Source organism: Amblyomma americanum, chromosome 3 (assembly GCF_052857255.1).
Source record: "Amblyomma americanum isolate KBUSLIRL-KWMA chromosome 3, ASM5285725v1, whole genome shotgun sequence".
Classification (NCBI taxonomy): Eukaryota; Metazoa; Arthropoda; class Arachnida; order Ixodida; family Ixodidae; genus Amblyomma; species Amblyomma americanum.
The window spans coordinates 201012338-201035828 of record NC_135499.1 but is presented as its reverse complement, the minus strand read 5'-3'; the positions used below and the strand labels follow the sequence as shown (position 1 = coordinate 201035828).

The 23491-nt window shown below is 50.1% G+C and overlaps 1 protein-coding gene across 2 annotated transcripts in view; it reads right to left on the bottom strand.

The window, feature by feature from the left end:
• Ca-beta (Calcium channel protein beta subunit) overlaps positions 1–23129 on the bottom strand; it is a 118246-nt gene extending 95117 nt beyond the window's left edge. Inside the window, exon 1 of one of the 2 annotated variants that reach the window (XM_077659660.1) lies at positions 22766–23129. In XM_077659660.1, the coding sequence (XP_077515786.1) occupies positions 22766–22846 (81 nt within the window). In that variant the 5' untranslated portion in view covers positions 22847–23129. The remainder of the gene's footprint in view (positions 1–22765) is intronic. The other variant, XM_077659663.1, reaches the window with a different exon arrangement.
• Between the last annotated feature and the right edge of the window lie 362 nt (positions 23130–23491).

Genomic DNA, 23491 nt, shown 5'->3' with positions numbered 1-23491 from the left:
TGTTACACCGACCCAATTGACGACAGGAGAGTCGCTATCACTTTTATCCTCGGACTGTCCAGCCACCTAACCTACACCGCCTGGTCACCCACAGGGAGGACCTAAACAGATGATTGGCGCTGTATTTCCGAACAATAGCGGTACATCGATCTTCGTCACTAGTCACGATGCCCGTTTTACACGCCGAGAGTCGGCCTGTCGGAACCAGTGTAACGTCTCTCGGCACCATACACACTACCCGTACCTGCTTTCCAGCCTCAGACAAATTTCGCGACACCGAGCGACACGATAGTGTCGCCAGGAGATAGTCGCAATGAATAGTAGTGTAAAAAGTCCGCAAAGTAATCTTCAGAGCCGCCTCGATGCGTGCACTCGCCAGGCGACGGTCCGCACCTTCAGTCACCGCTATCGGTGACCAGTGCGATTTGCGCCTTGCAAGGAAGCCGGCCGCGCTTAAATTCGCATGACCAGAGCAAATGGATGCACATGACGACGCACTGCCTCCAAAAGCAATTGAGAGCTGTTCTTTACAAGGACTGAGACATGTTTAAGCCATTCATGAAATTGTGTTGCGCCATCACTCGAAAACCCTATACGTCGAAGGGCATGGCAAAAGCCGAAATAGAAGCAACGTGTAGTTGGGTTTTACGGGGGTTTAACGTCCCAAAGCGACTCACGAAGTGAGGGACGCCGCAGTGGAGGGCAGCGGATAATTCCTACTACCTGGGGTTCTTTAACGTGCACTGACATCGCACAGCACACAGGCCTCTAGAATTTCGCCTGCATCTAAATTCGACCGCCGCGGCGGGATCGAACCCGCGTCTTTGAGGTCAGCAGCCGAGCAGCATAACCACTGAGCCACCGCGGCGGCCCGAAGCAAAGTCTCACAACAGGCCCGAGCGCGTGGCTGACACTCGGAGAGGCGCTCCGCCAAGCAAACGTAGGATTCAGTATACTAGAATACTGCGAAGCTTCGTCGCTATACCAACTGGATACTTGATTCCTATACTTCCAGAACCCTTCGCACAGATAAAACAAATGCACTCTCTGGGCACTGGAGACAGGGAAATTCTTTCGAAACAGTCTGGCCGGAATCTTCGTGAAAACGACAAATTAGTAGACGCGATCCCTCCTCAACAACTGCGACGGGCCGTTTCTGTTGCTACCTGTCAGCCGATGGTTGCAGAAGCTCTGCGATGCAGTGCCTCTCTCTAAAGGAAAGAGGAGGGGGGGGGGGGTTGCAACCGAGACTCCGCGGATCCTGTTACGTGCGGCGCGCGCGTTCAATTCGAGAGAGCTCCAAGTAAGCTGCGTAACTATAGCCTTCGCAAACCGCGAATGTGGCTAAGATCACTCCCTCGCCGATTGCCACCCAGCGTTGTGAAATAGCGTAATTAAGTGCGCGCACCGCCTATGCACGCTCCGCGAACGACAGGAATAAAACGACAGGAACGACAGCGCCTGTTTGTGCTAGTCCTTCGTCTTGTGTCCCGTTCGTGTTGCGCTGAGAGCGAAAACGAAAAGGAATAAAAGGCCTGGCAGCAGCAAGCAAGCACACGCCTCAATTTGCAGCCAGAGCGCACTCTTTGAAGATTCCAGACACGAACAGCTGCATGTCGACGTGGGCACCAGCCGAGAAGAAAGAATGGCACACTGCAGCAGCAGCTATAGCTATCCAACCAGCTGTGCCGCCACGCGCTTTATAACGCTTGCTGAACTGAGAATGAACTCGTCTTATATTCTCGGTGTGAAGACAAGGAGCCGCTCGGTTCGAGCTTTTACACTTAATGCGGTCTCGAAAAAGCGACGGAAAGCGCCGAGCCCATAGCAGCCGCCGCATTCACATCACTGGACGTGCACTGGTGAAGAGAACGCGCGCCGTAGTATGTCGTCGCGCTTCATCTGCGTCATCAACGCGCAAGAACCGACGACTACGAAGAAGCAAGGGTAGACAGAAAAATGAAAAAAGGAGGAGGAAATACTGGAACAGAAAAAAAAATATCCATATAAAAGGGAAGTAAGAAGACCCGAGAACGTTCCTAAAGCGCCCGACGACGCCGAAAGAGCGCACGGCGGTAATCGCGGTCATATAAGAAACGCGATCAAAAGCCCCTTGCCCCCATTCGAGCATTCAGGGGATTCGCGCACGGAATGCGCAGTATAAGGCAGGAGCAATCCGGCCACGCTTTCAGTACTCTTGCGTAATTTAGAGTAATACCTTAGTCAGGCGAGCAGAGTAACTGCAGTTAGGCGTGACCGCGATTTGCGAGATTCCGCGCCACAGTTAACGCGGCAGCCGGTGTGAAAAGGCTGCATTAACCGAGGTCGCGCAGGCTGGGGTAACAAGGTAACAATGGTTAGCAGGTTAACCACAGTTCCGTTTGCCGTGCAGCTACGCACAACCATAATCAGCGATAGCCGCGGTTGCATTATAACCGTGTTTACGGCGTCCCGTGTAACAAGAGTATAAGAGGCGCAACGTTCGCCGAGACGCGGCACTGCACACGCAAGCATCTCGCCATATCTACGTCCCCTTCGACGCAGAGAGCACATTTATTTGTCGACTTCACACACTGCCCTGAATCAAGGGAATTTACAATGCCCCGCCGCGGTGGCTCAGTGGTTAGGGCGCTCGACTACTGATCCGGAGTTCCCGGGTTCGAACCCGACCGCGGCGGCTGCGTTATTATGGAGGAAAAACGCCAAGGCGCCCATGTGCTGTGCGATGTCAGTGCACGTTAAAGATCCCCAGGTGGTCGAAATTATTCCGGAGCCCTCCACTACGGCACCTCTCTCTTCCTTTCCTCTTTTACTCCCTCCTTTACCCTTCCCTTACGGCGCGGTTCAGGTGTCCAACGATATATGAGACAGATACTGCGCCATTTCCTTTCCCTCCAAAAACCATATATATATATATATATATATATATATATATATATATATATATATATATATATATATATATATATATATATATATATATATATATATAATTTCCAATGCAGCGTAAGGGTGCGCAAGCATAAATGTGCTCCTGAGCTGTGATTCCGAGTGTGCGCGCGAGTGTTCGCATAAACGACCGATTTTGCAATATCAATCTCAGCCCTTAGAAGGGAGAGAGAGGGAGAGATAACGTCGGCCCGTACCGCTTTCTAACGACAAAAACTACACTTGCACTGAAAATGAGCAGTATAAGCTAGAAAAGGTCAAAAGCTCGAACGCAGGTGTCACCACCCCGAAGCCGTTTTCCGTAAGCAAAATTTGACCGTCAACGAAAGATTTTTTGCGCGCTGATCACTGCTTCGCCATTCACTTCCAAACTTTAATCACGGAGTCCTTTTCGGTATGGACGTCGTGAGCTTGAATCGGGCGGCGGTAAAAAAATTTAAATCCAAACTTCTCGGCTAAAAATGCGTCTTTTGCTGCTGGAGAAACATCAACATAGCCAGAAAGGGCCACAGAATCAGTTTTTACTGCGAATAAAGTCGGGTGGAGTCGTCTTCAGTGTCCATTAAACTTGATAAGCCAGCAGTCAAACCACTTGATAGCCAATGTATCTCATAATCGACAGCGTGCAGTGTGACATCTTTGGTGTGGCGTGCAATAACTGGAGCACACGCGCCTCTGCATCGATTTGCATTCTTGCGAAGACAACGAACAATAACAGCGGCAGAAGATATTCTCTGTAGTGAAATGCTGCTGCCGACGTCGCGCTGTTTGTCCCACTACCGATCTAACGCCGATGAACGCGAAAAAAATTAGGAGAGGAGGAGGGGGTGGGGGCAGTCTCTTCAGTAAATCGAGCAAGGTGCAAATGCAAAAGTCATTCGTATTTCTCGAAAACAGTCCAAGGCCTGAGCGCCGTACATTTCAACCACCGGTGCGGAATTCGCTCAGCCTGGATGCGAAACATACATGGTATTTAATTTATTCACTGCTTCGATGTACCTTTTTCCCCATATGCACACATACACAAACAGCCAGATTTTAAAATATAAATTTAAACTTTGCACAAAATAACGCATAAAATTTTTTAAGGCACGCTCAAGTACGTGAAAAAGTTCTGACACCGTCACCGACGCATGGAGCGGAAAAACACAACATATCAATAACGTGCTGTCAAGGCTGAAAGCTGGGCTAGCTGTTTGTACATTATTGATCAGAAAAAGACTACCTCTATAGACGAGGACACAGAAATCGAAGTTCACAGGACAAGCGCTAAGTCCTCGTCTAAGTGTCCTTGTCTATAGCGCTAGTCTTTTCTAACTAATAAGTAACAATAACGTGCGCTCGGCACTTATGATTTACAAACGATATAGGTACGTTTAGCTCTCATTCTTTGCACTCTCAATCAAGCATCGTAATTATAATAAATTCGGCGAAGTTGACACCGAAACTGAGCGCCCAGACGCTGGATCCAGAGCAACGCCCGCGGAACAAGTATCTAGCCCGGCGGAAGCTTGGAGCACTCGGCAACCGCCGAAACGATACCCGCAATGTTCGTAGATAGATAGATAGATTGATAAAGAGGAGGAGGGAAAGGCAGGGATGTTAACCAGAAAGGGGTTCCGGTTGGCTACCCTGCACTGGGGAAGAGGAATTATGGGACTAAAAGGAGGAAGAGAGAAGGGAAAAAGGCATACACACACACACACACACACACACACACACACACACACACACACACACACACACACACACACACACACACACACACACACACACACACACACACACACACACACACACACACACACACACACACACACACACACACACACACACACACACACACACACACACACACACACACACACACACACACACACACACACACACACACACACACACACACACACACACACTGCCTCGTGTGAGGCAGACGCTGTGCCTTTCCGTTCCTCACAACGACATAATGCAGAGGAAGCATTTTCTGACGCAAGGAGAGTTCCAGAAGTCCGCACCCATGCATACATGAAGTACACGGCACAAACGTTTATACCTCGCAGATATTTATGCCGCTTTTCTCAGTTACCTAACGCGGCGCTCATTGATGCGATAGCGTTAAAGGTCCCTCCCGTTCGGCGTCGAGGTGACTGGAAAAACATGACTGGGGGAGAGGGCAGCGTTGTAAAAAAAGCAGTTTTGCTGAAAAGAACGGTGGTCAAGCGGAATCGAACTGCTGTCCTTTGGGTCACACCAGTGAGGAACGCTCATTCAGTAGCATGAACGGAGGCCTTGTACCAGCACCTCATACCGAACAGCAGGCGAATTGCATTACAGGAACACTAAGTTAGTTAGGGTCAGTAATTAGCGTCATCAATTAATATCGGCGATGATGTGTAACGAAGCAGCATGTGAATGCAACAAGCGTGTCGATGCGTGCAAAAGGGTGCGCCAGGGAAACCCCAAGCGAACGTACGGACCCTTTAACGCTATCGCGTCACACTCTTAAGGTGAACTTAAGTGTCCCCAAGTTTTTAATATCGTAGACTCGCAACTCATTACGGAGGTGATTAACGAGAGCCCAGGTGAGCGCCGCGAGCGTCAACTCTTCAACGATGAGAACAAACTTTTGGTGAGTCTCTACCATTTTGATTGTTTCATCCACGGTTAAATCTTTAATAAGTCTAAAGCTCACTATTGGTCTCGTGAGCTGCTCTTTAGGCAGAACATGTCGCGCCATCTGCTGAGGATTATCTGCGAAAAGCGGATGTTCTGGCAGCGCTGGCACGCACGGTGCGCATCAAACTTTGCATTGGAAAGCACATGCTGGCGTGTGTACAGATGCCACGGTTGTTACAGAAAGGCTGTGAGAATGCCCCAAGTTGCAAAATGAGTTTTTGTCGGCTCTAAAGCAAAGATGAAAGAAAGCAGTAATAAAACAGACTGTCCCTCTAAGGGCAGTAAACGCGCAAGCCAGGAAGTACTAATTTTTTTCGTTCAGTCATTGCTATTTAACCTCGTCTGACGTTAACATCTAGCATGAAAACATCGGAAAAGTAGATCCTTGAGAGAATGAAGCCACACATATGTGTGGGCTGAGCTTACCAAGTTACAGAAAACTTATACTTCGGTACGAAGAAACGCGAAGCAGTTCCTTTAACATGTTCAAACACAACTAAACGTCACAATTCTGAGAGGACCCTTTTCTGGTGTTTTTCCGTATTAGCGAGTCACAAATGTCTGGCGACTCGATTAAACAAGCATCCTGTCCCACGAAGCAACGCACTGCTCTTTTCTGAGTATTAGTTGACATGTTTCAGTCCCGTCTCCTCCTCCTCCTCACTTCGCGGTGCTCTTGCACTGCGTTCAACATCAGCGTCTTGCTCGACTCGCCCGTAAGGCGACGCTAGAGGTCAGAGCGGTGGCGCTTCCGCACCAGGGCACTAGACACGCATGAAAGCAGGCAAACAAAGGTTTGCCTCAGTTCAAGACTAGACACTGCAGCCTTTGTGACAATCACCGCGAAGAACGGCGTAGGACATCAACTTCGGCTGAAACTTAATTACTTCAAAGGTATTATCAAAGGCATGCCTGAAATCTGCCCGAAAATCCTGAAGGAAAGCACAACCATTCTAAACATAAGACTTAAGCGAATCTAAAAAAAAAGTAATAAACACTGCTGTTGGGGCTTTCATTCCTTGAGGAAATTGAAAGAGGCTCGTGTGCATTTCGCGAAGAGCTTGAGGAAATTCAAGAGAAACTCCCAATTTCAAAAATATAGTCACTAGCGTTGAAATTGTTTTTCAGCCTTGGCTCTGAAAGCAAACAGCTCAGCCTAATTCCGTCGAAAAACACTGCCCCACATCTGGGAAGAGTCAAAGCGAAGTGCACCTTCAAAGTGATGTTTCCGATTCTTAACGCGATAGAGTTAAAGGTGTCCCGCTCAGCGGCAACCACGGCGTCGGCGTGGTAAGAAAACCATGTGGTCCTCCTGTCACCTAGGTCACGTGACCTCGTGACGTCATCACAAACTGCCTACCGCGACAGCCGGCAACTTGCCCCTCGGATTGTAAGCAAACTTTCCACAGTGGCAGGCGGCAGTTAAATTAAGTAAGGACTGCTCGCGAGAGGTCGCTTGGGAAAAGCACCGTTTAACCGATGCACCACTGCGCCAGGAGTGTTATGAGGACTGCCCGTGATCTTTGAATATAGAGTAGATAATGACCAATTCCGCATATATGGGCATGTAGGCAGAACCTAGACGAAGTGATACGCAAGGAGGAGTCCAAGACGCTGCAGGGACCCATGAACGCTCTCGCGTCACATCCTTAAGGCGAAGCGTAAGTACCCCCTGAAGTTTTTGTAGCGATAGCTACATTACGCTAGCACTTCGAGCCTTCAGCATGGCACCCCTTGAGCTCCGCGGCGGCGCCGTGGCTGGTCACGTGGTTGGTCACGTGGTGCGGAGCAGCTGCCGGCGAAACCGTGTGTCTGTGTGTGTGTGTGTGTGTTTAGGGGGAGGGGGGAGTGAATCCACGTCCAAGGGCGAAGATGAAGAAGGAACGCCCAGCGAAACGGAGCGGCGGAAGACTGACTTTGCAATTCGACTGTTGAGTGGTTCTGTGTGGTGGGGAAAATTTGTGTGCGGGGCGTGCAAATGCAATTCGACTGAGCGAGTTCCACTCGGCTGGATGTAGCTATCGCGTCACTCCAGGTTTAACCAGCGCTAAACCACAGCCATTTTTTACACAAGGGACGGAATCGCGGCCGCCATTTCACTGGACGAAGATCAGACTGCGACAGACGAGGTGTGTTATCCACGAAACGCTGCAATGAAGTTTTCCAACAGGCGAAAGCGTGGAATCACAAGCCAAATTTGATCGATTGGTTCCATCACCATGAAAACGTTGCCGCCCATTGCGACGCGGGGATCGTTCACATCATTGCCGCCCTTGGCGTCATTTCGTTGCAGCCTTCATCTTACTCACCGGACCAAGTCATCTGCGATTTATCATTGTTCTCAAAAGTCAAGGCCAACATGCATCGCAAAAGCTGTACGGACGTTCGTCCGCCCAGAAAAGAAAGAGCTTTCAATACCAGTAAAATAGTAATTTCGGAATTACTCTCAAAAGTGGATCCATTTTCGTCAATATACTGATGTGGATGGAGATTGCATGCAGGAATGAAGTGTAATGCATTTCAGAAAGACGCTTTATGTAAATAAGAATTCCTTCATACAAAAGCGAACGAAATTCTGGAACTCCCTTCATCTGATACCTACTCCTTCACCTCTCTACTGATTTCTGGTAGCCCCGTGCGCGGACTCCCTTTTTACGTCTTGAAACACTGATTGCTCTCCTGGCAATACCGGGGGCAAAGTAGCTGCGGTTGTTCCTCCGATCCCGCTAGAGTGGCATGCTTCAAGATTTCTCGATACCACGCAGTCAAAGGTAGTAACTTCTTTCAATGATTATAAACAGGTTAAGCCCGACCGATCTATAATCACCAAGGTTTACAGTGCCGTCCTTTTACATTTTATCATCTCCCCCTTTCTGACGTTTTCTTTTCTATCTTCTTTTGCAAACAAACAAACACGGCTACGTCTCCCAAGCTTCAGTACTTCCGATCCCCTTGACATCCGTCATTTGTTTTTAGTGCCCTACTCACTGTGGGGATTCGATATTCAATGCGGGACGCGCAATAAGCAGCTATATTTATAACTACTGGCTGGACAGGACCGTCCGAGCGTGATCCACACAGATGTTGGTCGAGTATCTTCATTCGCAAACATATAAAGGTTTAAATGTTTAAATGCTCGAAAGCACGAACTGAGTTCCTTTCCAAGGCGTTCTTTTCTTCGCTGTTTTCACGAGAATATGAAGAGATACACTCTTATGCAAATTTCCCCACTTCTTCCTACTTTAAGTTATGCGGCAGTTACAGAACGAAGAAAAACTCCATAGCACGCAAGACCCGGCTATCATAGCGCAAACCAAAACTGCCTAGCGTTGACCATATCCAATGCTAAACGGCTTTGTAATGACCGCAGGCGAAGCCTCAGACCGCAAAGTTATTAGAAGGGCTAAGCAGTATACATGCCGTAGTAGAGGCAGCTCAGCTTCCACCGTAAGTTCTTCGCCTCAGCGGAAGCATTTTTATTTTATTTTTCCTCGCCTCTCGCCCATACCATTCTTTACCTTACCGTCTGATAAAGAAACGAAAACGTGAACTGCGCAGTTCAGCGAAACGCGAGCATTCAGGCGTATGGAAAAGAGACGGCGCCCACTGTTTGCCTTCGAAGGTGGGGCACGAAGCAAGCACGCGGGCCTCGTGCTTGCTCCTGGGCGACGGCGCAGCATGCGGGGAGATCCTCACGACAATGTCAACGCGAAGCAAGAAAAAAAAAACTAAACGAAAGAAAAAAAAAGGGGGCAGGACAAGGGAAACAGACAGAGAGACGCCGAGACAGCTGCTCGCCCAAACACGCGCATCTGCGCGAACGGGCGCGCCCTCCTGGACACTGCGGAACCTATTTGCCGTTGTACAGAAACAACGGGCACGGAAGGATGAGGAAAAAAACAAGGCGCGGCACAAGTCGCCCCGCTTTCCAGGCCACCAACTCTGTTCACGGAGGCTGTTCACGGAGAAATTTCTTTAGACAGTCTATAGACTGTCCATAGACTTCTGTCTATAGAGCCTATAGACTCTATAGGCAATACAAGTCCTACAGACAGTCTACAACATTCTATAGATTTTTGGCCATAAACTTAGACTTTTGTCTATGGAAAGTCTATAGACTATGAGTAGACAAAAAGAAATATTTATAGGAAAGCAATATAGTCTATAAGAAGTCTATAGACCATTTTTTGAGGGCACAAAAAAATTTGCTCTCGTGCATTACGAGCGAGGCAGTCCTATTTTGCGCAGTTGGGTTGCTCAATTTCGAACAACAGGGAGCCAATTTTTCTTTACTACTACATCAGCACCACATGGAACTTGGCGAAAATGACAGCGTTGTCCGCGTGAACCCTTCCCCCCAGTTAGGAGGTTGACCACCCATCCTCCGCCAAACTCAACCCGTCTCCCCAACCCAACCGCGCCCACCTTCATCCTCCAGAAGCGCCATCTATCACCCACCCACTCAACTCTACCCTCCAGATGTGCCATCCACCCAACAACCCGCCTATTTCCTGCCTCCACAACGTCTCCGCCCACTAGAAGCCTAGGCAGCAGCCTCTAAAAGCACTACCCACCTCCGCTTCCCTACACCCTCCAGAAAGATGCTGTCGCGAAGCCTCAGCTTAGGGAAATCATTCGTTAGAGTAAAAACATCAAAGCAATCATCTAGGGTAAACCCAACTAATACCGCAGCTTTCTCGCATTAGATTTCACGAGCGCCCTGTCAAATTTTCCACGCGGAGGCATTAATGAGCGAGCTCTGAGCGGTTTCGGCTACGGTTCTTGGGCCCGAGACACGCGTTTCACACGGCTTGAGAAAGTAGGCAGCGTATCGCCATCACAGCGTCTTCATATCACTCTGGCTAGTGTCAGAGGATTCTGAGAGAGCGACAGCACGCTAGCAGACAACGGAAGTCGGAGGAATAGGTGAGCTAGAGCACATATCCAGACCAACCAGAAGCCCTTCTAGAGTGGTTAATTCACTTGAAGAGAAGGTGCCTTTTTAGAGGGTCGACCAAGAGAAACAGTGAGACTGCAGTTATTTTTTCTACGTCAGAATAATTTTAGGGGGAAAAGAAGTGTGCAAAGCGCGCACTGCAGGCGAAACGCTACAAGACGGCTCGCGAAACAGGCGAAGAACGGCAAAGGCGCCTCAAAGGCGAGCGCAAAGCCGCCCCTTGCGCGTTCCTTTTCTCTGCGCCCAGTCAAGTCGACACGCCATCAAATTTGTCGTAAGCCAGAGTGGAAGCTTGGGCGAGTTGGTGACGCTTCACTTGCCACAATGCCCTAAACAGACATGGACGCAGGGAGACAAACAGGACGGGCATTACGGACGTAAGCATTACGACGAGCCCCGTACAATGCTATCGCATTTCAACGACAATCAGAGTAACAGCTTTGCGACCAGTACCCGTCTCATGGCATAGCTAGAAATGAAGATGAACCAGGGGTCGTTCATGGTCAGCTATGGTTACTGGCCAGAGCCCGCCCAATGACCACGGGCCCTCGTACGACGACAGCTTTCGTGGGTGCGACTCCCGCTTTCAACTCACGCTGGCATACTGCAAAACTGCGTGGCTGCCAGCAGTCACAAATGGCACAAAGGGCTCGTCGGTACGCCAAGGCAAAAGACAAAGCGATGACCGAAAAGCTCGGTAGAAAGGAGCTGCGTTTTGCAACTCGCCCTCAAAGCACAGTCCCACGTAAGCGCGTCCCCACCGCTAAAAGAGCTGAGCTGAGTTTTTGTGAATGTTGGGCGGGAGCAGCAAAGATGGCCAGAAGTCGAAGCGCAACCTCGAAAAAACGCAGTCAGTCAGCCAGTTGCAGCCGAGCCTACATGCGGACTGGCAAAGTTATAACCGCTGATCCCGGTGCGCATCACCGGAGCATGAACCATGGCGTACTTTCAGGCGTTTCTCTTTTTTTTTACTCTCCTCACGAGGCGTTATTATTGTATCGTACAGAGCATAATGCCCCAAAAATCTAAATATGTACTTTTCGAAACAATGTGCACGAAGTGTACTGTATAGCGAAGAGCAGCAGCAGTGATATATCTTGAGACATAAGAAATTCACACGGGCACGTCTAATGCCATTACGTGATGGCAGTGAGCTAGAAACAGCAGCTGCTGATGATGCCTTCACCGGAAGTGACCTCACTTCTCTCCAGCCAATGGGAATGCTCCGGTATAGTGACGTCACTTCGCTCCAGCCAATGGGCGAATTTTACCACCGACGACGCACTTTGGCCCCATGAAGCTTCTAATAAAAAAAAGTTTCTGTTCCACTAGTAAGATCGTAAATGCGACGCTTACGTCATGAAGAAAGAGCCCTACTCTGTTTAGTAGCGGCGTAGAAAGTCAAACAGTAACGAGAACAAACAGGGACACGAACTACATTTAAACGTCCGTGCGCAGGTGAAACGCAACGATACAGTGAAATGGTTTTCCAAATGCAACGCGTAACTCGCGACAGAAGCTTGCGCCGCTAATGCCGAGCTAAAGCGCAGAAACTAAACTACACGTTTCTAAATCAATGGTCAGCAAACGCTCAATCACCAAGAGATAGCGATTAAGCAAGCAGCATATAGGAGACACGTACTACGAATGCGCTATTCTGTTCATTCAAAACCAATTGCCCTAAAGCGTCTGCATAAGCGCCGCAAAAAAAAAAATAGCCCTTAATAATCCTAAAAAAATGCTATCAGTAATTGGAGCACTTTTATTCCCCCGGTACGACTTGGCGATTTTATATGCACTCCAATGGGTTTAATTAGAGCTTAAACACAGTTTTATGGCCCCACCACTCTCTTAGAATAGGTTTGGTGTATGGGGGTTTAACGTCCTTTGCAAAGCAGCTCAGACTATGAGGGACGCCGTAGTAAGGGCTCCGGAAATTTCGACCACCTGGGGTCCTTTAACGTGCAGCGACATTGAACAGTACTAGGGTCTCTAGAATTTCGCCTCCATCGAAATTCCACCCCCGCGGCCGGGATCGAACATTCCGTTCCGCAGACGAGCGCCATGAGCCACCGCGGCGGCCTCTGTAGAGCAGAAACCTTCACACGCTCACAGAAACATACACAGATAAAAATGAAACAGTGGAGGCTCTTTCGTAAAACGTAAACAGTTTAGTGCCCGAACTAAATTGTTATCGACGCATTCATTCAGGATTTAGCTTTCCCTGCACTGGAAGTCCGTGAGTTTATTCTCTAACGCCGACAGTTACACCGGCTGTCTGAAAAGCGCGGCAAATGTTGATTGGACGTGATTTCGCTACTAGTTCTGGTGCTTGGTATGCATGCGGATGTTTAAACACCGAGCTACGGTGACCGAGCTGTCCAACGGCTTTGGTCGTCTAAGAAGATGCGACAAAGCGAGACGAGACGAGACTGCCAGTGAATCGAACGAGCTGATTGGCTGCCAGGGGAAAATCGCCTGCAGCGTACAAAAGCAGACCGGTGGCGACCACCTGGAGACGGGAGGGACTCGCATTTCGCCACTTTTATTTCGTTTGCGCGCCGGAAACTAAGGTCGCGCGCATAAAAGTAGAATCCCGCGCGAGGCCTTCGCATGCAGGTTTCCACAGCGAAATCCTAGTTTCGACCCGCGCGGCCTGCACGACCCAAGGCGGTGGAAACTGCCGCGATGCTCGCTGTCAAGAAAATCGAAGCTGAGCGCAGAACGGGGAACGAAATGCCTGCGCGAACACATTTATGCGAAACGCTCGAGCAAAATAACCGACATGCCCCGCGGGTGATGGAAAAGTATAAAGGAAGCGAGAGACGCTGCGGAGTGCCCCGGACGTACCGTTGTTGTGCTCGTTAGCAACGACCGCACCGTGCAGCCTGGATGGGCCTCGCGGGAGCTTTGGCGCGCAGTAGACTGCGCACGAGTGCGCAACTACATCGGCGGCCCCGTGTGCGACAAACAATGCGCGCCGAGACACACAGCCTCCCTTCAGCGGGGGAATCTCGTACAGAGGATGAAGCCGCTCATATGTACAGCGAAGCCCACTCGCAGCGCGGCGCTTTGTTGTCGGAGCCAGAGACACCAGAAACGACCCGGATAGATCTCGTATACGGTCCCCATACGAGCGCCTCCTCTCCGGAGGCAATCGCCGAGCTGCAGCGGCGCATTTCCGGTTGATGCCGGACCGCGAGCCGCTTCCGCAATGCTACTACTACGTTATTGCGTCGTATCGAGCACATAAGACGACTCGATGGGTTGGCCGGCCGACTGCGTCGCACGTACATTGTGCGCCCCCAAGTCTGGAGAGTAAAGCTATATATATATATATATATATATATATATATATATATATATATATATATATATATATATATATATATATATATATATATATATATATATATATATATATATGGACACGGCCGAAAGCGCACACTGGCGGCCAATTTGGAATTTGGAAACTATCCACCTCGGCTTCTAGATGACACGCTATATGTGACCATCACCGTCACTGTATAGATGCGACAAGATGGGGAAACCTGATGCAAGAGGCGCCTAGTGGACGACGCAGGCGCAACTATGCAGACAGAATTATTTTTAAACAATTCAAGGAGAAATCAGATCAGAACGTCTCTATCTGACGCCGCATAGGCCCTTCCTGAGCACGAGCTGTCTGTACAGTTAAAATAATAATCACGTCAGCAAACCTCCAGCGAAGTTTGGTCGGCCTAATTACCGGCTATAGCAGTGCTCCATTGCGATAGGGAAAAGCAGCAGGCTATATAGATGCACAGTTAGTGCTTTCGTTCCCAAACGATCAGACTTGGTCAGATTGTGAACGCCATAAAACCGAACACTCCAGCGCCGGCAGTATACGGACGCTCAAGCGAATTACGCGAAAACTCACGCGAAGGCGACGGCGGCAAACGACGAGCGACGCCGTCGTGCGAAGCATTTTTGCCGTGTCGCTTGTCTCGCCGCTCGGATCTGCACGAACAGAAAATTTCGCTCGTCGCCCGGAAGTCCTCCACGCGATTGGCCAATCAGAGCCCCACACAGCCGTTTCGAGTTTGTCCTCCTCCGAGATCGCCTCAACCACCGTGGCCTCAAAAGCACGTCGCCTTGGTCATCGCCACAGTCGAGAAAATATTTGCTTTGCTGTACCTGTGAGGCAGACCCGCATCACTTAAATAATGAAAACAATCTACTCATGCTGGCTGACCACGACAGTGTCGTATGAACATAGCGTTTTGCGTGTTTTTTGTTGAGTGTTTTTCGGTTAAATGTAACGGGCCAAAGCCAGGCAATAAAGAAAAAAAGAGATGCGTGTCGAGCCGCGGGTACCAACGCTCGATCCACCGTGCCGCTGCGCTCCAACTGTATATACGTGCAGAAACACTCGCGGCGCGCATTCTCACTTGTAAATTATAGTTTGCTCACTTACGAGCAGATTGCGGTGACAGTTTACGGGAGTGTTCTAAGCCGGAGTGCACAGGCACCGAAGGAAAGCACACCTCCCCCGTGAATCCGTGCTGTGACTTCGTCTCCGCAAGCACGACGGCTTGGTTATCACCACTGCCGCTACACCGCTTCCGTAGAGGAAATATCTCTTTTGCCCTGACTATGAGGCACACTCGCAAAATTTCAAGAGAGAGAACAGGTTACGGGCGTGTTTACTAAGCTCGTGCGCGCAAGCACGCAGTCCGCTGTGCACTTCGCGGGTTCGCGTCGCCTGCCGCCTTCGCTTGCATGGAGGTTGCCCACAAGCGACGGAGCGAGCGTCGCCACGCCGTCTCGTCGCGTCGCTCTCTTTTTCGCGTACATGGAGCTGAGTCTTTAACGGCTGCAGAGTTCACAACAATCGGAAATGGTCGGCTGCTTCCCAGCACACGTTCGAACAGTTCCATGGGGTTTAAAGGGACTATGCAACGAATAAAAAGTCACTTGTAAATGTTTTCAATGCTTAGAAATGATGCTAAGAAGCATTCACACCAAGTATGAGTCTTCAGAACTGAGCCGGCAATTTATTATGAACTTTTAAAAACCGTGTTTTTTCTTAAATTCGCGGGCCGATTGGTATGCTCGTAGCGACCGATTTTGGAACTAAAATCGCGGAAGAAAGACGTCACACTACCAATGACGTCGCCAGGCCACCACACGCTCTCATTCGCTGGAGCCACGGCCGCCACGACGTCACGGACACACTTCCGGTAGCCGTGAAAATCTTCTGCTCGTGCCGACGTGCGACCCTCTCGGGCAAGCGCGAGCCAGGGCATTGCCTTCGCGCATATTGTTTCAATTTTCCTCTGCCGCCTCCTTCTGTCGGGAGTTCCGGAGCCACTCGCACGGCTCTTCGTGCGCACGCATAGGGCTCGATGCCCATCGCGGCCGTAAGAGCAAGCAGTCGCGCCTCGAGGTCCGGGTTTATTACTGCTAATTACCACAGATGACAAGCAAAGAAACCCGACGCGCGCCGCAATCCAGGAAGGCGAAGAGACCGGAGAGATGCCGCCACGCCGCCGACGCTGCTGCTGGGGGGCTAGGAGTTCAGATCAGTTCAGAAAAACTTTATTTCCGGCAGATGGTGGTCTCCCTACCCTCTCTCAGGCTCGGCCGAAGCCTAAGCCCGATCAAGAGGAGAGGCCGTCGGCTGAGGACGGTGTAGCTGATGCTTCACGGCCTCAGCCGCCATGCGGGTTGCTTTGTGCTGCGCGTTGGGGTCCTCGCTCCGCAGCAGCGCCTCCCATGGTTCAAAACTAGTTATGTCTTGTTTAGCCCCTGGTGAGCTAAGACATTCCCAAGTAATGTGGTTTAGCGTACCCCTTGCCCACAGTCGATGCATTTTTCGTCATCTGGGTTTTTAGCAATTTTGGCTGGCGATATGTATGACCCTGCCTGGATCCTCCTCCAGATGTAAGCCTCTTTGTGACTAAGGGATACGTCCGGAGGAGGGTATACTCTTCTTTCTAATTTGTAATTATCCGTAATTTCCTTGTATGTGATTGGGGCACCCTTAAGATTATTGCAGATGGGTTGCTCCGCTGCTGCCCGGATGTAGGTTACGCGGGTTAGCAGGTGAGCGGCCTCGTTACCAGCTATTTCCTCATGTGCAGGTATCCAGAATAGTGCAGCGAACCTGTGTTTTGGCATGCTGTCCAGAATGCGTTTGGCTTCCCAAGAGACCAAGCCCTTAATAAAATTTCTGACAGCGGACTTACTGTCGCAAAGAATGTATCCTGCATTAGATCCTGCTAGGACGAGCGCCACCGCCACTTCTTCAGCAGTTTCTGTGTTCTGGGTTCTGACTGAGGCTGTGATCAGGGGTTTTCCCTGACCGTCTACAACGGCTGAAACCGACTCTACGATAACCGGAAGTTGCAAAATAAACATCAGCGGATGACGTATTCATGGGCGGGGCCCAGTCCCAGAGTTGTTTTCTTTATTTTTTTTCTGGTGCTCCTCGTGTACGAGTTGAGCGGGGAGAAGAGGAGCGTAATTTTTAATCGTCTATATCTTCGCTGTTGTTGATGCTAGCTCAAAAATTCTTGCACTGGGGTGACGAGTGATCAAATGCCTATCTCTCGTCTGCTTTACGTAATCTCAATTAATTTATTGCATAGTCCCTTTAACGTCCCAAAGCGACTCAGGCTATGAGGGACGCCGTAGTGAAGGGCTCCGGAAATTTCGACCTCTTGGGGTTCTTTTAACGCGCTCTGACATGACACAGTACACGAGCCTCTAGAATTTCGCCTCCATCGAAATTATACCGCCTAGGGCGGGATCGAACCCGCGTCTTTCGGGTCAGCACTCGTGAGCCATAACCACTGAGGCACCGAGCTGGTGTCTCTACACGGCCAGCAGTAAGGTACCGGTTAAAGTGCACTGATCGTACGCGTTTCCTCGTCACACATGCTTCGCCAAGCGTCGCGCCTGAATGACGAAAGAGTTTGAGGGCACCGTGAAACGCTCTTGGCCCACAGCTGCACTCCTTTCAGACGCATACCATCCTTCGTTGTTTTTGTAGCGTCACAGTGGCTTCTACTGCGGCACCCGTCACAGTAGCTCAGCGGCGTACTTCTATTGAGTACGAGGTCGGAGCTTCCATGTACGGTCGAGCACTCACGTTTCGATGGAGGCAAAAAATTAATGGCGATCACATCCCCAGTAATGCGAATGATCAGCGCTAGCAGTTTCTTCGTTGTGCTTTTACGACTGTTCTGTTTGCGACGCATGGGTGCCAGACTACAAGCACAGCGCCGCAACGAAGGATGAAGGAGGAGGGCAAGCGCTACTAATAACCGAAAGTTTATTGGGAAAGACGTGGATACTGTATGTGCACACTCAATGTATGTATACAACCAGGAGCGCATGCGCTTCCCCAACAAGACACATAATACGTTACTGATAGGAATCGATATACATAATTTGACAGTCCTGGATAAGAACAGAAGGAGTGCTGACACACGTGTCGCTTTTCTTATGATTATGTTACGCCTCACAGATTTCTCTACTTAACTGACCTTTATGGCTATACAGAACTTTAGTTTTATTAAAAAATAGTGCAATAAGATTAAAAATCTATTATATCTAAACGGCTTAGTGTATTAATCAGCAAAACCTGTATGGCATTATCGGCAGAGATGCTTGGAGTGGCAGGCCCATTTTGAGGCGTAATTCACCGGCGACCACCCAGTTGGGTGTCCCACAGGCACGTTCAGGCGTCTATACGCTCATGTGCATAATCGACCTTCTTCCGCTTGGGGTCGTCGGTTCGATCGCGTATTCGGCACACTTCATCGACTCCAGGGCCGGCTTGCACGCTGAGGTCGCAAGATCGATGCACATACTGCGGGGTGAGAGGGACCCTCGACCACATAATTTGGAAGTGCCCAAATTCTCCCGGGGCAGGCAAAAATATTGATAGTAGAGAAGCCTGAGAGACCCCGCTAAGAGGCCCGGACCCTGAGCTCCAGCGCACCACCATCCATCTGGCGGAAGAGGCCGGTACCAGTCAAGGACTGCCAGCCAGACTCTAACCGCAGACGCGCAACTCCCCGTCTCCCAGGCATGCGGGACAGGGGCGGGGAGAAACGTCTTTTCTGGCGGCAATTAAAATTGTTCAATCAATCACAAACGGCTGCCACTGAAAATGAAAATTGGTTTTTGAGGAAAGGAATTGGCGCAGTATCTGTCTCACATCTCGGCGGACACAAAGCTCGTGTACTGAAGGCAGAGCACGTTAAACAAGCCCGGGTGGTTGAAGCTGTGTGTGCAGTTCTTAGCCAAGGTGACCACCCAGTTTATGGAAAATAATTTCTTTGATATTGCTACGTGGCGACCAGTCGAAGAATGGGGCAAGATGAACGATGGCAGTGAGATGATTTTAATGGCGGCTGGCCTAGCGCGAACGCTCCGTCCCGCGCCACTGCCAGCTTCGTCGTCTTCGTGACAAGATGACTGATTCTATTTGATCCTCGCCCTACCAGCTCGAATTTTTCAGACAGTTCCTATACCTCCAGTCACGGCCCTAAAAAAGCATGCCGAAATGGAAGAGTTATTTCATCACCGCGAACTTTCTCGACTAGCGCTCTTACAAAAAATCCACCACCAGCGTTGTCCTGTGTTCCAGCGTTGTCCTGTGTTCTTCTCCTGGTGTCTCGTGCTTTCACTGGTGAAGTTATGACCGTTGACCTTCTTTCCGCGCCTCGACCATTCCCATAATATAACGTTAACGCCTCACGTATAGTTCATCTTCATTCCCAACGAAATTTATACCACGCACTATCATCGAGTGCAACAATTTACCAGCGGTGGTTATGGTGCCCGGCTGCTTACCCCAAAGACGCGGGTTTGATCCCGGCCGCGGCGGTCGCATTTCGATGGAGGCGAAATGCTAGAGGCCCGTGTACTGTGCGATGTCAGTGCACGTTAAAGAACCCCACGTGGTCGAAATTATCCGGAGCCCTCCACTACGGCGTCTCTCATAGCCTAGGTCGCTCTGGGACGTAAAGCCCTATAGACTAAACAAAACCAACCAATTTACCAGCGCACAATGCCACTGAGCAGTAGTGAAGGCTCCGGAAATTTCGACCACCTGGGGTTCTATAACGTGCACTGACATCGCACAGTACACGGGCCTCTAGAATTTCGCCTCCATCGAAATGCGACCACCGCGGCCGGGATCGAACCCGCGTCTTTCGGGTAAGCAGCCGAGCATCATAACCACTGAGCCATCGCGACGATTGGTTGTAGATATAGTTTTTTCAATAAGCCTGAGTTGTGTTCATTCATTTCATTGTAAAGCAACTGTTGTAGTTTCGTGTGCGTTCACGACTGCTTTCTTGGTTTTTGTTTTCCTTAAAATGTCACACTCCGCTATATTTTTATTGTGTATTTTTTTACCACCTGATATTTGCATCATTGTATCTGTACAATGTTATAACTGGCCTGGTGATTGCGCTTTTTGTTCTCGCTGTTCGTAAATTTGTACTGTACACTACCACCTCCCCACTTCGCGTCATATCCTTGAAAGAGGGCCATAAACGAATGAATGAAGTAATGAATTCCACCACCACGAAAGCGTGGTACCTGCTCGCACGAACCACCAGCGCTTAGGCAGCAAATCGCAAACGAGCATACTGTAAGGTATCGGAAAATGCAAAAAAGCTTACATAAAGCTGGTTTTATCACTCTCCCTGGCAACCAATCACTTCGCATGCGAATGATGCCCACCCGCTGCATCAAGTGAGTCACTTTAATTGCAGAAATAAGGTCGTCTCACTATTAATCAATTAGCCGCGCAGCCGGAGCTCGCCTTTGCAAACATCTCGGAACAGAGACTCCAGCAGATTGCTATGCGGTCGTCAGCCCATCGCGACGACTGCCCACGCCTCTCGATGAAGTACGACCGACAAAAAAAAAAAAAAAAACTCCTAACATCCAGTAATGCTGCCAACACTGCTACTTAATAAGACAGACATGGTAGCGCCCCAGCAAATTCCTGCGAAGTATGAGCCGTCAGCAATGACTTATGAGCTGCGGCAGCTACGCACAACTGTGGCTGGTGCAGCCCAACGACACCCTAGGGAAAAAAAAAAAAATTCTCAGAACGCGCCCTGGCGTTGCTTCTTCCAAGAAGCGGTGATACGCGCTTTCGATATTGCTGATTACACTTGTGAACCATAACGCACAGCCGAATTCAGACAGAGAATAAAAAAAAAAACCAACTGCTATCTAGCAGAATGAGCTTGCCCGCGGAATCAGGAGGCGGTATGTGCGCCACGCAAGAGCACGCAACGTGAAGGTGCCGTGCACGCGTTGCGCCGTCCTCTGACGTCTTCTGCTGAGAGCCATGAAAACTCATGTACACAAGTGCGCAGATGCTTGCTTGAGCAATGCCTACACTCGATGATACATCAAGCGGTAGAGGCATATCGGTTGCATGCAACAAATTCCATGTGTGTTAATTTTGTCATGCGCCAGATTCACATTTTCTTCTCTTTTTTTCCTTTTGTACTCGTTCAATACAAAGTATGCTTAAGTCACGTGCCGAGGCGCGGTTTCTATACTTCTTTTTAGCATTACAAGCGTGACGTGTCGCCAGTTCCTCAAAAGCCTGCACTTGCGTTCCACAGCTAAAGGCGAGAATTTTCATGGCTGTTTCGCGTTGCAGTCTTCGCTCGCAACAGTAACAGGCACGCGCAGAAAAAAAAAAAAAACGAAAGACCAACTCCAAACAACCGTTAGCCGCGCGCGCAAGAAAAAAATACTTAAGTGTCTAAAATACGTCCTGCATATTAAAAACAACAAAGAATAGAGGGGGAGGGGGTGCTGCGCAGAATGTAGTTTATTAAAACATTCGCTCACACTGCCTTATATCTTGAAGCGGGAGTTCATTTTGAGGTAAAAACTCCCAGAATGTTCATGAAAAGGCTCGTCCGCTATTCGATGTTGAACGCAGAGACCCACTTCAATGCGTATCTACCGTTAAGTCACGATGCACATCAAAGCTCCTCGCCACAGGTGATAAAACGTGATTTCTAACGTACATACCTTTAAGGACGAGAACTCGCCAACACAATGAATCCCGTGATATCTTACGAGCGCAAGCGCATTACATAAAAAAGGAATGAACAAAGGTTTCTGGTGAGGCAATTCAATAACAAATACTGAATTAATAACGCACAACCGACCATCTAGCATACAAAGAAGATATTAGTGAGACGAAGCTTGTGTTCAAGTAATTCAACAAAACCATCAAAATACCAAGCACTGCCGCCCAGTCCGTCCGCTTAAAACGATCAGTGCTGTTCTTTTTCGCAGCCCGACCACACCAAAAAGGTGAGTTAATACGTAAATGAAACCACTCACGTGCGTAGGCACACACACACCCAAATATGCGGCAGCGATCAGGCGTTGAAAAAAAAAAATACCCTCCGCCCCAGTTCGACGACCTCAGGCAGGTATGCAGCGAGCACCGGCCGCGCGATTTCGGAGCTCCCGACATGACATCGCAGCCACTCGCTTTCGCCGCGTCCTCAGCTACTGGGGTGAACTATTCCACTGCTGAAGGACCGAAAACGGCAAGCTTGCTAGAGGCCGCGCCAGCCCAGCAATATCTAGAGAGCGATCCCGAGGTGCGAAACCATATGCGGGCATACCGAAACCTGCTCGCTGCCAATGCCAGTTCTGTTCTGTTGACGCGCACTAAGATCGTCGCCCAGGCGATTAGTTCCCTGTTGATGCATTTTCTAGTCAAGACAAAAGGTGTATCCTCTGCACGCCGAGTGCGCAGCGCTCTTAATTATTCCGCCTCACTATCGATTTACGCCGGGGCGTGCATTATTCGGTCGGGCGTCGCAAGACGCATTACCGCAAATTGCGGTCTCGCCGCTGTGGCGCCGGCGCATCTCGCGACGCCGCGCATCGCACGGTCACGTAAAAAAAGCCCTGCCCTCCGCACATTTCCAACCACTTCAGGCGCGCCGATGCGCCGCGCGCGAGCGAAAGTGACGAGGCCGTCCCCCAGCGCATGGGGAGAGCATTCCCTACAGGAACACATCAAAAGGCTTAGCACGAGTACGGGCACGGGGCCAAAAGCGGTGCACTACTTGACACACTGGCGGGAGAGCGCCCGTGTGACGAATGGGATACGCCTCCGCGCAGGCTCACCTGTGAGCGTTTTGATCGGATGGCGACCGTGGGTAGTTCTTCCAAGGCGAAAGACTGCTGCGGTAATGGTGGGGTCGCCATTGCGGGGAAGCTACCTCACAGTGGCGTACGGCGGGCGCAGCAGCCTCGGCATGGTGCGTCGCTGGCGCGCCCCAGGCCGGCCCTCAGAGCCGCTCAGCCGTCGCCGGCGTCTCCGGGGCGTCGGCGAGCCACGACGGAACCGAACACACGCACACTCACGGTAGCCACGGCACGGAGAAACGGCGCCGCACCCGCGGCGTTCACCATCGGGCGAAACACACGGCCAGCTCTCTCTCCTATGCGCGTCGCTTTTTTTTTTCCGCGTCTAACGGCGCCTCGCTTTGTTTTGCTTTGCTTGTTTATCATATGCTGCTGGCAGCCTGTCTTGGATCGTTGCCCGACTCGGACTTGTGCCAGCGCTTCGGCCTGGCTTTGGCTCGAGCGGGCTACACATCGGAAGCCAGTTACTGCGGCCAGCGCTTTCCGTCCCTAAAATCCCGCAGCGAAAAAGGTGTTATTTTTGTGCAACAGATGGCAGCACAATCTCAGCACCAAAGAGGCCAACGTTTCAGCACGCTGGTTTTGTTGGTTTTGCACGATTGCTTTCGATGAAATACTTGCATAAAAGTAAAGAAAAATTCTGGGGGACTCTCTGCAATGTGTTGAATACTCAAGGACGCATCTGCTTCCATTAGTAAAAATTAT